Below are 13,077 nucleotides of genomic sequence, written 5' to 3'. Positions count from 1 at the left end.
CGGACATCCGTAGTTGTACCTACCATTGTTTAGTTTTCTTCAGTCATTCTTCTATTATTAGACCCTATTATTTAGAAAGTCTTCAGCTCTGTGTCACTTAAGTTCAGTAGACAAAATTATTTCTTTTATTTGATAACTGTCGCAATCACATAAAGTTTTACACTGCACAAACTACTAAAGACACGCATTTTCCAGCATACAATCGCATGGTATAGGATCGAAGGAGTGACCTTTCATGCCAGAGATGACAGCTGTGCTGCGAATTGGTTAGAACTGTATATGTGAAATTTACTTTGGTTTCTGATATTGATAATGATAGTAAGTTTTTAGAAGCGAAACAAAAAATTGATTCTAATCTTCTATCAAGGAATCTGCTCACAAACCTATTTCCAGAAACTATAATCATCATCATAGGTATTCTGCCATTATTCGCAGGTCACTTGCTGGAACTGAGAAGCTTCCATGCTCCATGGTCTTCCGCTAACCTCTTCGTTCTCACTTATGATTTCTCTGTTTTGATATCGTCCATTAATTGTAGTCTCCATCGCCCTCACTCTCTCTTTCCAGCCACCGTATCCTCTAGCACGTCCCTCATGATACAATTCCTTCTTACCCAATGTCTCACCCAGTTCCTCTTTCTTTTCTTAATTATAACTAAAGTGTTCTTTACTCCCCCGCCATTTCTAACACTTCTCCTGACCAAGTTAATTCTTTCCATTCTTCTCCACACCCACATTTCGAAAGCTTCAAGTCGTTTTTCATCATTTTTGCGTAATGTCCATGTTTCTGACCCATACAGCACAATACTCCACATGAAATAACTAATATTTTGACTACAAAATTATGTCTTTGAGCTTTACGTCCCACAGTTAGGCCTTCTAGAATAAAGGAGACGGATAATTAATGAAAATTAATAATTATTACGAATGAATTAGTTGAATGAGAATGTGGGAGGCAACGGCAGAATCTAGAGAAAACCCATGAACACAATGCTATTCATCTCAAACTCACATGACTTGAGATCGAAACAGTGATTCCTCGCCCAAGAGGTGCGAGCTCTACCACTAAGCCAACGTGTCACCGTTTTGACTACGAGAACTTTCCTGTCCTTTTTGTTCGATTCAAGCGAAAGCCATCCTCATAATAATGTTAGCATCAATATGGGAGGCCACTTGCTGAGAATGACATGTCTCCAACGTTGTACTACGCTCAGAAACTAACTCCTATATCTTAAGAAGAAAGCATCTATATCTCTAGTTATTTTCATTGTACTGTACCTTTCATCACACAACTCGGAAAAATAATTTCTTCTCAAATAGTGTGCCCTAGCCACTTTTTCTTTTCAATCTGTGAAAGACTCCTCTTCCTAACTTTCTCCCAACACTTTGTCGTTGCTTTTGAATCGCGTCTAACTACTTTTCTCCATTCTTCATTACACCATAATTTCGAATATTCCTGGTGTGGGCCATTTTTCACTGCTGTTGCGTAACGTTCACGTTTTTGCTTCGCATAATACGATATAATCAATACACCAAACAAATCGGCTTTTAACTCTATTCAAGGATCCACAATTTACACTCTTCTCCTTGTTAAGGGTTCTTTCGGTATCCCAATACCGTTTTATATCAGTATTATCATATACCGCGGACGATACTTTTAATCTCTTCCTCCACCTGCACTTTATTCCTCTTCGTCTTTGATATTTAATGCAAGTTAATAACACAAACACAATTTTAATAACATGGTACTGCACTCAATAGTTTCGGTTATCTGCTGAAAAAAAAAATTCCATTCGTTTCCTAAGGTGTGCATTTGCAAACTTTCATGTAATCTAAATTCTTGGATGCGAGAAAAACATTTCTACAAAATTTTAAGGTTCTACGATTTATAGTTTCAGAGATCAGGAGAATGTAAAAAGAACATTTAAGCCCTCCATCACTCCTAAGGATATGCCATTTCCAATAATTCGTTTTATTTATAGCCTAAGAGGCAAAGAAAACATTTATCTAAAATTTCTACGTTCTATACCCTGTATTTTCGGAGATCTGTTGAATAGCAAAAGTTATTCAAGGCCCTCACCATATCCCCTTAGGATATACAATTGTCAAAACCTTGCCTTATTTACAGTGTGAGATGTTAAAGGAACATCTATAACTTATAGTTACTTCAGATCTGGTGAACGGCGAAAAGAAATATTTAAGCCTTCCATGCCCTCTTAGGAAAACCAATTCAAAAAATCTCGTCCTACTTGCAACTTAAATATACGTCCCGAAAACAAGACATCTGATCACTGTTTCAAAATTTATATTTGAATATAATACTGCTGTTATTGAAGAAAACATTGTGACAGAAAGAAACTACATTTTAATAACCAAATTACTGATATTATTTTCCACTAATGTCAGTGCTGTGCTTTTGTGTGGACTAATTGTTAGAGTTCTAGGCTTAGATGTGTGTGGGTCGGGGTTCAATACTCAAGAATAGTAATCAATTATCGGTTTCGAACCTGCATAGTGAGGCAATGGGTAACTATGTAAAAGATAGTGTTGTGGAACCCTATGTAAAATCAGTTATAACGACAGTGAGGGGCAATGTGCTGATCAAACATTGCCGAAGTGAGCGACCAATACCCTTCTAGGTTTGGTGCCATGGAATTTATTTGTTTACAATAATTCCGTCAAATAATAAGTAATGCTTTAAGCAACCTACTTCTACACCTCTTTTTTATCTGAAAAGAGGTAAAACGATAATTTCCGTTTGATCATTTCTGGACAGTAAAACAGAAAATAATGTAAGTCATGATGGACAGAATTGGAATAAGCCTCCGAATCTTACGATTATGAAGCGAGTATGTATCTTTATTTACACCTGTGTTTCCTGTCAATTTCGGTCAGTTGTTTTGATCAGATTTCTAAAGCATTTGTGGCACAGTTCATATGATATAACTGTGTGTTTGTTACTTGGTAAATCTCTTTTTCTTCCGATCCTAATAGTTGTTAATTACTCACAGACGTTCATCTATGTCAGTTGGTGAATGAAGAAAGACTCTGTTGGCATGGAATTTCCCACGAACAAAAGGTGAATGCCCTTACGAGATGTTTCATGACACACAAACACACATCTTGCATTCAAAAGAATCAACTTGAAAAATACTTCGGCGGAAGAAAAAAACACAAAAGTAGCTGTCATCTCAATTCAAACACAAAGACGTTTCGTGTAAACAATGACTTACCAAGTTTGCATCTGCATTCTCCAGGTCTTTTACAGTATCCTTGCAACGGGTCGCATCCCTTCTTGCAGATTGGAACATCGCATAAATCACCGGCCCATCCTGGTAGACATTTCACCTCACCATCGTCATCACATGTGTAATGGCTGTTCTCCGCTTGATTAGAAGGTAACTCACAAGCCTGTAATTAAAAAAAAAAAAAAAAAAATGATCAATACAAAGGATAAGAATGCTTCCTTTGACATTCATGCTTATCACAAAAACGGCGGAAACATTATCGTGTACTTGCATAAAATAAGTAATTATAAAATTGTTTATTTGGGGTCTAATGTTCCCTATCAGCTCTAAGAACTGAACATTCAATTCAACATGAATCCGAATGATTTGCACTACCAGCCCTTCCTGTTGGTCTAGGGGCTAGCGCGCGCAATTTTCAACCCGTTCGATTTCCGATCATGGGTTCCATTTCCGGTGGGAGACATTGCGATGTTTCGGATCCCATCTTAAATTATAGGTTCGCATTTCATATAATCTCAGCGGTAAAAAATAAAAAAAAAAAATTGAGACACTAAACTTTAACAAACAAAACATTTGCATTACCAATGGAAACTCGATTCTTTCGCACAACTAACAAAAATGTAACAATCACACCTTTCCCCCCTAGCTAGCTGAGATTGACATATCTAGATAATCATTATTTGGATAATAGATTTAAATTGATCCGATAATTGATAATACAACAGATTATAAATAACAGATTATATCCAATGTATATCTAATTGCAATACGTTTTATGATGCCCCTCTTCGGGTACTACCTAGATATAAGGAACATCTGAGCAGGAAAAGGGCAGTGCGTATGTAGCCTATGAAGAATAACGTATTCTCCGTACAGATTTCTGTAGTAAAGATAAGGATTCCGTATATTTTTACAATATACCACTGTCCGGATAACGGATTTTTCTCAGTGTAGACGCCTATGACTTTCAGTGCGAAAGATGAATGAGGCCGGATTTTAAACCTGTCTTTGGAACGTTGACTACATTGTTATCTCGGACTGTTTTTCCCTTTATTCCTGCAGACGGACAAACGAACGGATAGACAGACACAAACGTTCTATAGAATTTCCCATACTAATACATATAATAGTTTGGAAGGCTGATAAACGGATACTGATATGTATTTTGCTCTTCCGCAATTCCGAATAAATTACTCAACACACTCACGAAAACAAATCGCAGATTTCACTAACAGATTCTCCGTTAGGGTTATAAAAATAACTGACACTAATATCGCTACAGAAGTAGAACAGTCTTAACACTTTTTTTTTTTTTTACCCTACTTCTCTTTATTTTCATTTCTTTGTTTATTTTGAAGAGCACGTATTGGGCACTCAATGTGAGTTCCGTAATTACTATACACGCAATGACTGAAATTATACCTTGTCATCAACAGGAAGAAATAAGGAAAGAAAAACTCACAAAAACCTTGCGGCGTTAAAAAAAATAAATACTCGTCAAAAAGATGGTTTAGAAGTTTCTAATGTTAGTTCAATTTCATGTGTTAAATAGAGCTTAAGAGAGGGTGTTCCTTTTCTTATTATTGGTTCTTGGGTCTTGTCTTCTGTCTAATTTAAAATAAAGGAAATAGGAGTCTCTGATTTCAGCGTTACCAAGGAATTAATAGGAAACAATTTGTTGCCCACGCCCAAAAAAAATCAGGTTCTACTACTGGTTAGGTACTGCAAATAGACGGACTTCTAAGGCACAATGTTTCTCATCTCATGACTTTTCTCACTATTGTGCTAGCTGATATTAGCACGTTTCCTTTTCTATATATGTGTTCCTAGTAGTAAATTATACATTTAGAAAATCAATTCATTTAATTTGAGTGAAGTGTAGGTGGCACTGGTCCATTAGTAGACCACTGTTATTTTCTTTTGTTTTCACCAAATTGTGACTAGTTTATCTTATAAATACGCTTTGCATGCAACAACATTATTAATGCTTAAGAATAATGTGAAGCGATTGAATATATTCAAAATGTAGGTGTGGAGAAAAATTCAGAAATTCTCCTAACTGGAACGGTAAAGCAATGAAAAAGTTATGATATAATTTGGCAAGAAATTGTCTTTTAGGGATATAATATAGTAGTGCTGAGCTGTAGCAGTAACACGGTGCTACTTATTATTGCCAATTTTGAGATCGCTTATACACTACTTACTTAACCTAATTCCATCAATTTAATGTTTTGATAATGGTGTGCTTTTTTAATTTTGTTTCTTCGTACTTTGCAATGACGATAGGATTGGAGGGTCTTGTGATTGTAAAACAAAGTTGATTTATAGAGATCGAAAAGTACTTTCTGAATATATGTGTTTTCTATGCGACTCTTTGTATATATATGTAGAGGACTAGAGATTGCCATAAGAGTGATTTCGAATTTTCGTTCTACTTGCAAAATACGGATAATTTTCTAGATCAATGATTTCCTCAGAAATGGCTTTAACGATTTTATACACATGTTTTGGAAATAAATATTTTAATAATAGCATTTTAGTAATAGCATGGCACTATCTGTTCTTCACGGAAAAGTCTGAAAGTGGTAATGAATATTTCATTAACACTCCTTAGAGTTTGGGATAAATCTTCTCCTTTGAATAGATCTAGAAACTATATTACACTGCTAGGAAGGCTTGTTTTGAACGAATTTTAAAGATTTCCTACATCGTTTATATATTTCATAAATAATAAGACAGGTGCGATGAGAGTAAAGAAAAATATAGTATAGCCTATATAATTAACTATCTTTTCTATGACAATCATCAATTTCATTAAATTAGTTTTATCAAAGTTGAATCCCTAGCTAAATTATTTTATCTAAGCTGAAAACGGTATTCTGACTTTATTTCGTGTAAGCCAATTCTAAATAAGACTGAAGATAGAACTGCTGAACAAAATATATTGGAACTGAATTGAATTAATATTAAAAACCATATCAGAGAGCACCAGAGAGATAGTGTAGTGAAGAATGGTCTATACTGTGAAGGCTGATCTAGCGTAATATGTGCATACACCAACTGCACCAGATTCAAGCCCCGTTGCTATGGACCCCACATTAATAGTAGGTACTGTTCTTCATAATCTCTGTGCTGCATACGGACATAAAACAGAAAACCATACTTCACTTAGTGTTAAATATCATTAATATAATTTCAGTCTAAATTCAAATTTCATGTAACCTGAGTGTCGTAAAGACATTTTTTCAAATATGCAATCTAGCTTACGTAGGTAGCTAGGTAGACCTATAGTGTCAGTTGGTGAATAAGATATTTGTGACAAAACCAAATTTTAGTAAATAAATATGATGTTAATAACCAGATAAAATTATTAACCCCAGTAAAGTTTTATTTACATATTTATTTCGTAAATTTAATATTTATCATCTTGTTGTATTTTATATGTTTGTATTGTACAGTCCGCAGCAAAAAAACCCGCAACATGAGCATGTAAGTTTATTGTGAAACTACGTCTAACAGCCCAGGGAATCAACATAACGTCTAAGTGGCACGAATCACGCCAGAAGAAACATCGACGTCTTCCCCTGCGCACTTATGTTGGAGCAAAAGACTTCGACGTATTTTCAATAAAATTAAATATCCATGTTGCAGTTCTTTTTTTTTTTTTTTTTTTTTTTGCTGCGGACTGTACATGTTACATAATAATGCGATTAAATATATAAGCTTGTTTTACGTAACATCGTCTTTGTATGTAAATATTTTGCTCCAAGTAGCTTTTAATCTATTTACCTCACGATGCTAACATTGCTAAAATCAATATTGTAAAGGTTAATGGGAGTCTTGAACCCGGATCGATAACTTAAAAAAATAAATCCCTTACCCTTAAGTGTTCATGTTGCAATTTAAAGAAAACTGAACACAGTGTATGCAAAACAGAAAATCTCAAAACACAAAGAGTAAGGTTTCAGGTTATGTCAAGGAAGGGGCGAGGAAGATTGTCCACCGGTATAAAACTTTCATGTCTTTTAGTAGTATATTAATAGTTATTTTTGTAGTTATTTTAAAATTAAGGTACTTGTAATTTTTTAAAAATATTTTACATGAAAATGTATAACACTATAACATATTTGAAAACTAACAAGAAAATTTATCATTCATTTACTTTTTCCTAACCTAATGATTTCTCTTGGATTGCTCTTGTCGAGAGAGCATCGGCATATCAGATTTTATCATGGGCATTTTGAACTTAAATCGGTCTTCACGATGCACATATCTGTGATATGAGTTCTCAAAGTATTATTAATTTATCGTGTATTTCATATTCCTTATAAAATTTAGCATTTTTAACAACAGGTCCAGAAGGTTGTAGGTTCCCTAGATTTGGGTTAGGGTCTGAGATTTTTCTTCCAAATTTGTCATTCTTCAGCTTCCTGCTTTAACTCCCAATCAGGGCCGTATTTACACAAGAACCAACATGAGCTATAGTTCGGGCCAGCAAGTTTTGGAGATAGGTAAATATTCTCGGACCTGATATTGCCCGAAAAATGTATTATTTTCTATTTTTATTTGTATATTATTAAATGATATATTAATGTTAGAATATTACGGTATTTATGTATTATTTTATTACTGTGTGTAGTACGTTTTATTTTCTTTTTTTTTCAGCTCACTGTCTCAAATTTTCTGTGGCATTTTTAAAAATAAATGTTAAATACAGTTCTACTCAGAATGTTTCCTTCTATTTCTCAAATCATTAATCAATTGCTTTTTTTCTTCTTCGTACTCATCGCTTTCCTTCCATCTTTCTACGTCAATAATTAATACCGTTTAGGAAAGGGATCAGGAATTTTTTGTCATTCCACAACTATTCGCAATTTATCCGCTATCCGCAAAGGATTTTTAAAAAAATATCCACAAAAAACTTTGTAGACTTACGTTGACGTGGGTATTCGAGAATATATCCGCGAATCCGCATCTGCACAGTCCTTTGCCTATAACTGCTCCAGAGGTAGAAAGTTTGCCACTGAGATCCTTTAAACCCCCTTCCCTCACATAAAAAAGCATTACGTTAGTAACATCAAGAGCTCATCCATTGAACACTTTTAATATCCACTGGTTATTTATTGAACTCTATAGCACTTCAGGGGATACGGTGGCTCAGAAGTAAAGCGTTCACCTCTGGTACATGGGGTCCCTGGTTCGATCCCATCTCGCGCCAAGTGGGCTTTGTGGTGGACAAACACCGTGTGCATAGATTTTCTCAGGGTTCTCCCGTTTCCTCCCCCTTTCTTCATTCTGCCATTTTCGTTCATTTCTCATAAACACTGTCTCCTTTAGCCTAGTCAGCATAAATGTCGAACATAAAGCTCAAAGATTTCATGAATAGTGTTCAGTGTTATTTTACTGAATATATGTTTGATTCGTTCCTGAATATGTTGAAATATGCTGCGTATGTACCCCTAAAGATTAAAACCACAGATATGTTCTCCAAGTTATATAGTTTACAGTGCTCTATTACTGATCTGTCCCTGATGATATGATTGGTATTGAGTAGATAAATAATGTCCCATTATTTTATAATGGTTTACCTGGTTTTTCGAATAAATTTGAATACTTCGAGCATTCGTTATTCAAGTTTGAATAACGAATAATTATTTATACAATTTTTCGAATATTGAAAACGGACATTCGAATAACGGCAAAGAAATTTTTCGAATAACTAACAAATGTTCCAAATAATTTTAACAGCATTATTTTAGAAAAAAAATGTTGTAATTGGGCGTTATAAAAAACACGAGAAGAATTGCTATTTTCAGATTATTTTACAGAAGACACTAAAACAAAAAATTCTGAAATAAATTAGGGTCATTCGGAAGCAAAAATCAAATAATTTATGGCGTAAATTATAATAGAACGATTGGAGGGGAGGAAAGTGATGACAAAAGGAAAAAAATGAAAAATCACCAACCTGTTTTTTCCACTTTGGTATATAACGAGCTGGCAACACTGTTGGCAAAACACAAGCACAACATATTAGGAATAAATACGTCTTCATGAGTGCAACGTGATGTATTGTGAAAGACAAATTAAAATAACCACCGATGCCTGGCTTCTTCCTGTGGACGACGACTGAGTGACTGAATGACCGCGCGACGAATACTTCTTCGGATGGCCTCGAATGAAGCGTGACAAGGCAAAGGCAGGCAATACTTCCAACTGTTGTTGTTCACTCTCCTCCTATCTGACCGCACTGTCGACTGCTGAGGACTTTCAACCTAACTGTTCCTACAACCTACTTCATCACTTACTTCATCTGAGCGTTTGTGTTTGCTTTTCTGCATCTTCTTGTGCAAAATTAGCAGCACAATCGGCTTCCTCTAGTTTTTTCGTAAGAATTGATGGCTCTGTTTTACACTTCGCCCTTCAGAATTCCAAAATTGCACCATATATCATTGAATGATGTTTCCATAGCAATTAGGATTGTAAAATATGCCGAAGACACTTCAGTTGAGTTGAGTTTGATTTTTTGAGTTTAACGTTCATTTCAGTAGCGAGGCTATATGAGACGAGACCTACTGGTTAAGGTGGAATCCAAAAAAAATGAACTGCTATCGGGAATTGAACCCTGGTCTCCCACGCCAAAGGCGTGTACGCTAACCGTTTAGCCACGAATGAGCTCGAAAACACGTTAGCATTTGTTACAGGTTTCGACAGCACTTGGATAGGTGGTCATTGAAAACGCTAGATAGTGTTGATAGGATTCGCAATGTGCTGATCACACACATCTCGTGATGTAAATGAAATACTTCAGTTTAACGTCCCATGTCTATGCGCTTTAAGCTAACGCAGACGATGATTAAGGCAAGTGAATAATGATGGAATAATTTGTAAAATGAGAATGTGGGAGGAAATGGGAGTACTCCGAGAAAATCCACTGATACGATGTTGTACACCACAAATTTACTTGACCGGGAAACGAACCAGAGACCCCACGCACCAGAGGTAAGCTCTCTATTATTGAACCACGTGGTCTTCTCGATTTAAAAATTGCTGACTAGTTTGCCTATGCCCTTCGGGATTTAATGCCAGAGAATTCGTTTTAGTTACGACCTTTTACTCTTATTCGCAAAAAACTATAGTTTATGTTTATGACAGGTATATGTGCTGAAGAGGGCGACAAAGTATCTTAATATGCAACCAAAACAAATAAACAAACGCAATCGTCTACTCAAAGATTTTTAAACAATGAATAGTCTAATCCTTGAATTCCAGTGTTCCTTCTGGAAACGAATTATTGGTTGATTGTTTAGAAGTAACACCCCTTTTCAGCACAGAGGCTGAGATCCGAACCAATAGTTATTTTCTTTTTATCCGAGGCTTAGAATCCCTGCAGGCTTAGAATCCCCCGGGACCACTGGACGTTTAACCGTCAAAATGTTAGATTGCATTTTACAGAAGCCTCCACCGTCCCCTTTAGAGCATAGGATTGCGATATTTATTAAAGATCCCGTCAGAGAATCAAAGTTTTCTAGACGCCAACCGAGATGTTTTCATGTGTATAAATTTAATTCATGATCTCCCTACAGAACATGTTGTAGTGGAGACTTTGACTCAAATCACTAGCAATGAAAATAATGAAAACAATACGTTAATTTGCGTATGTTTGTTTGTAGAGTTCTTTTCTTATTCTAACAATATACTACTGGACACTAAAAATGCAACGTCAAAAAGGAGGCATTAAATTGACCACTTATTTACAGATTGGAAAGAAAAAGATTAATAGAACTCCACGATTCATCACATGAACCAACCCCCTCTGGAAACGGTAGACGGAAGCAAGCCAGAAAGTCATAGTTCAGTAATGACCAAGGTGACTAGAATTTTTACTTCCAAAAACGGGACGCATACGAATCGGCGACAGGGGAGGCGGGAGGTAAATATCTGACTTCCAGATTGTATTTTGGGACTCAGCAGTGTTTTCAATTTACACGCAAGTAAGAGTGATAATCCAGCGTTTCTAACTTAAGTATTACCCAACAATACTTTTAACTATTTGAACACTCAGAACTCCCACACAATTTCCACTTGAACATTCAGAAGTTACGGACACGGCTGAACATTGCCAATGAGTGTTGGTATGGAAGAGTGTAGAATTTGCATTTACTATTTATACTTTGAATAATAATTATGGGACACCTGGGTCATTTTTTGCTTAAAAACGGGACATTTACGCGTCCCGTTTGAGAATCAGAAAAAAATGGGACAACGGTTGGAAAAAAGGGGTTGTCCCGACTAAAACGGGACGTCTGGTCACCTTGGTAATGACCGAATGTTGATGTGAACACTGGAACCCTCATTCGGGGTTGTTGCGCAATGATCAGTGTTCCCTCGAAAATTTGTACTTTGTCTGCTAGAGTGGGGCATTTTTGCACAGCTCTCACTGCTGCAGCTCCATTTGACTCCACATCGTTCGACTATGTGGATACAATAGTGCCACGAACGTCATGTATACTGTATAGAGGCAAATGGCACGATCTAATTTCCGGAAAATTCATGCTTCTGTTTACAGCGTCATTGAGGCTACATGTATATTTAGCGGTACCTTGGCAATAGATTTGACTATGGCTACATTCTGCATCACTATACTTCTACGGTACTGGTCATTAAGGTATGGGATATTCGATTCCATGTCTCCTAGCGTCTAATACACACTGACTGGTTCTTGTAAAGTCAACGGTACACAAGGTCTGTTGACTCAGTCCGATCCGGCTGTAGTCCGCGATCACTTCAGTCCTGTATGGAGCTATTTTCTAACAGGAAAATACGCGACTGCTTCTGGGAAGCAACTTCTCACACTTATTGAATGGACAGAATAGTCCACTACTTCCTTGGCTGGATCGCTCACGCGATCCCTCGCCAATTGAACACTTCTCGTGCATTATTAGCAAAATCTCGCACAGTAAAGATATCCGCCAACAACAGCTGAAAAGGTTCTGCAACATGTTATAGACATATCGGTTGTCATATCCCAGAAGGATGTCTGAAGTATCATGCTCTCTACATCTTGTAATATCACAAGAATTAAGGATGGCCATGGTGGAACCAAGGGATACTAACCACTGAACTTTCTGCTGTGCCCTCACTGTGCTTTCACACGTCCTACAGAGCAATAAATATAATTATATCACACTTGTACCTTAAGCTATCTACCTGCCGCATTTGGAGCTGCTGCCCTTTTCCTTCTTGATACTGCATTATTTTTGTAGAGCAGTGTAGATTTAAATCAATGTAGTGTAGATACTATAGATTTAAAAATCGGTATATACAGGGTGGGCCATTTTAATTAATCCACGGAAATATCTGAAAAATGATAAAACATAGAAGAAATGTTTCAAGTACACGTTATATATTGCTAAGGGGGAAACCCAATTCCGCCAAAAGTACCCCTCCTTGCCCCCCCTAAATGGGGGTAACGGGGGGTAATTTTGAAATGTCAAATGGGAACATGGGTCAAGTAATACCTCGTTCGAAAGGTCTTGGAAAACTAAGTAACGCTGTACCAAAAGATGTTTCATATTCTACACCGGTTTCAAAATGGCCGCCATAATATGGTTCGGAAACTCCAGTACCCGTATTTCAATTTTGTTCCATTCATTTACCTTCCATGGTTTTCATACTACGGGTACTGGAGTTTCCGAACCATATCATGGCGGCCATTTTGAAACTGGTGCACAATATGAAACATCTTTTGGTACAGTGTTACTTAGTTTTCCAAGACCTTTCGAACGAGGTATTACTTGACCCATGTTCCCATTTGACATTTCAAAGTT

At 36.4% G+C, this 13,077-nt stretch overlaps 1 protein-coding gene across 1 annotated transcript in view; it reads right to left on the bottom strand.

Moving 5' to 3' along the window:
- Positions 1-13,077, bottom strand: part of LOC145695203 (uncharacterized) — a 156,014-nt gene that overhangs the window by 44,425 nt on the left and 98,512 nt on the right. The window contains exon 5 of the mRNA XM_081772188.1: positions 3,233-3,410. Within this exon, the coding sequence (XP_081628314.1) occupies positions 3,233-3,410 (178 nt within the window). The remainder of the gene's footprint in view (positions 1-3,232; positions 3,411-13,077) is intronic.

This window comes from Thermobia domestica, chromosome 9 (genome assembly GCF_964235325.1).
Source record: "Thermobia domestica chromosome 9, izTheDome1.hap1.1, whole genome shotgun sequence".
In the NCBI taxonomy this organism is placed as follows: Eukaryota; Metazoa; Arthropoda; class Insecta; order Zygentoma; family Lepismatidae; genus Thermobia; species Thermobia domestica.
This window is presented reverse-complemented; position numbering and strand designations above follow the sequence as displayed.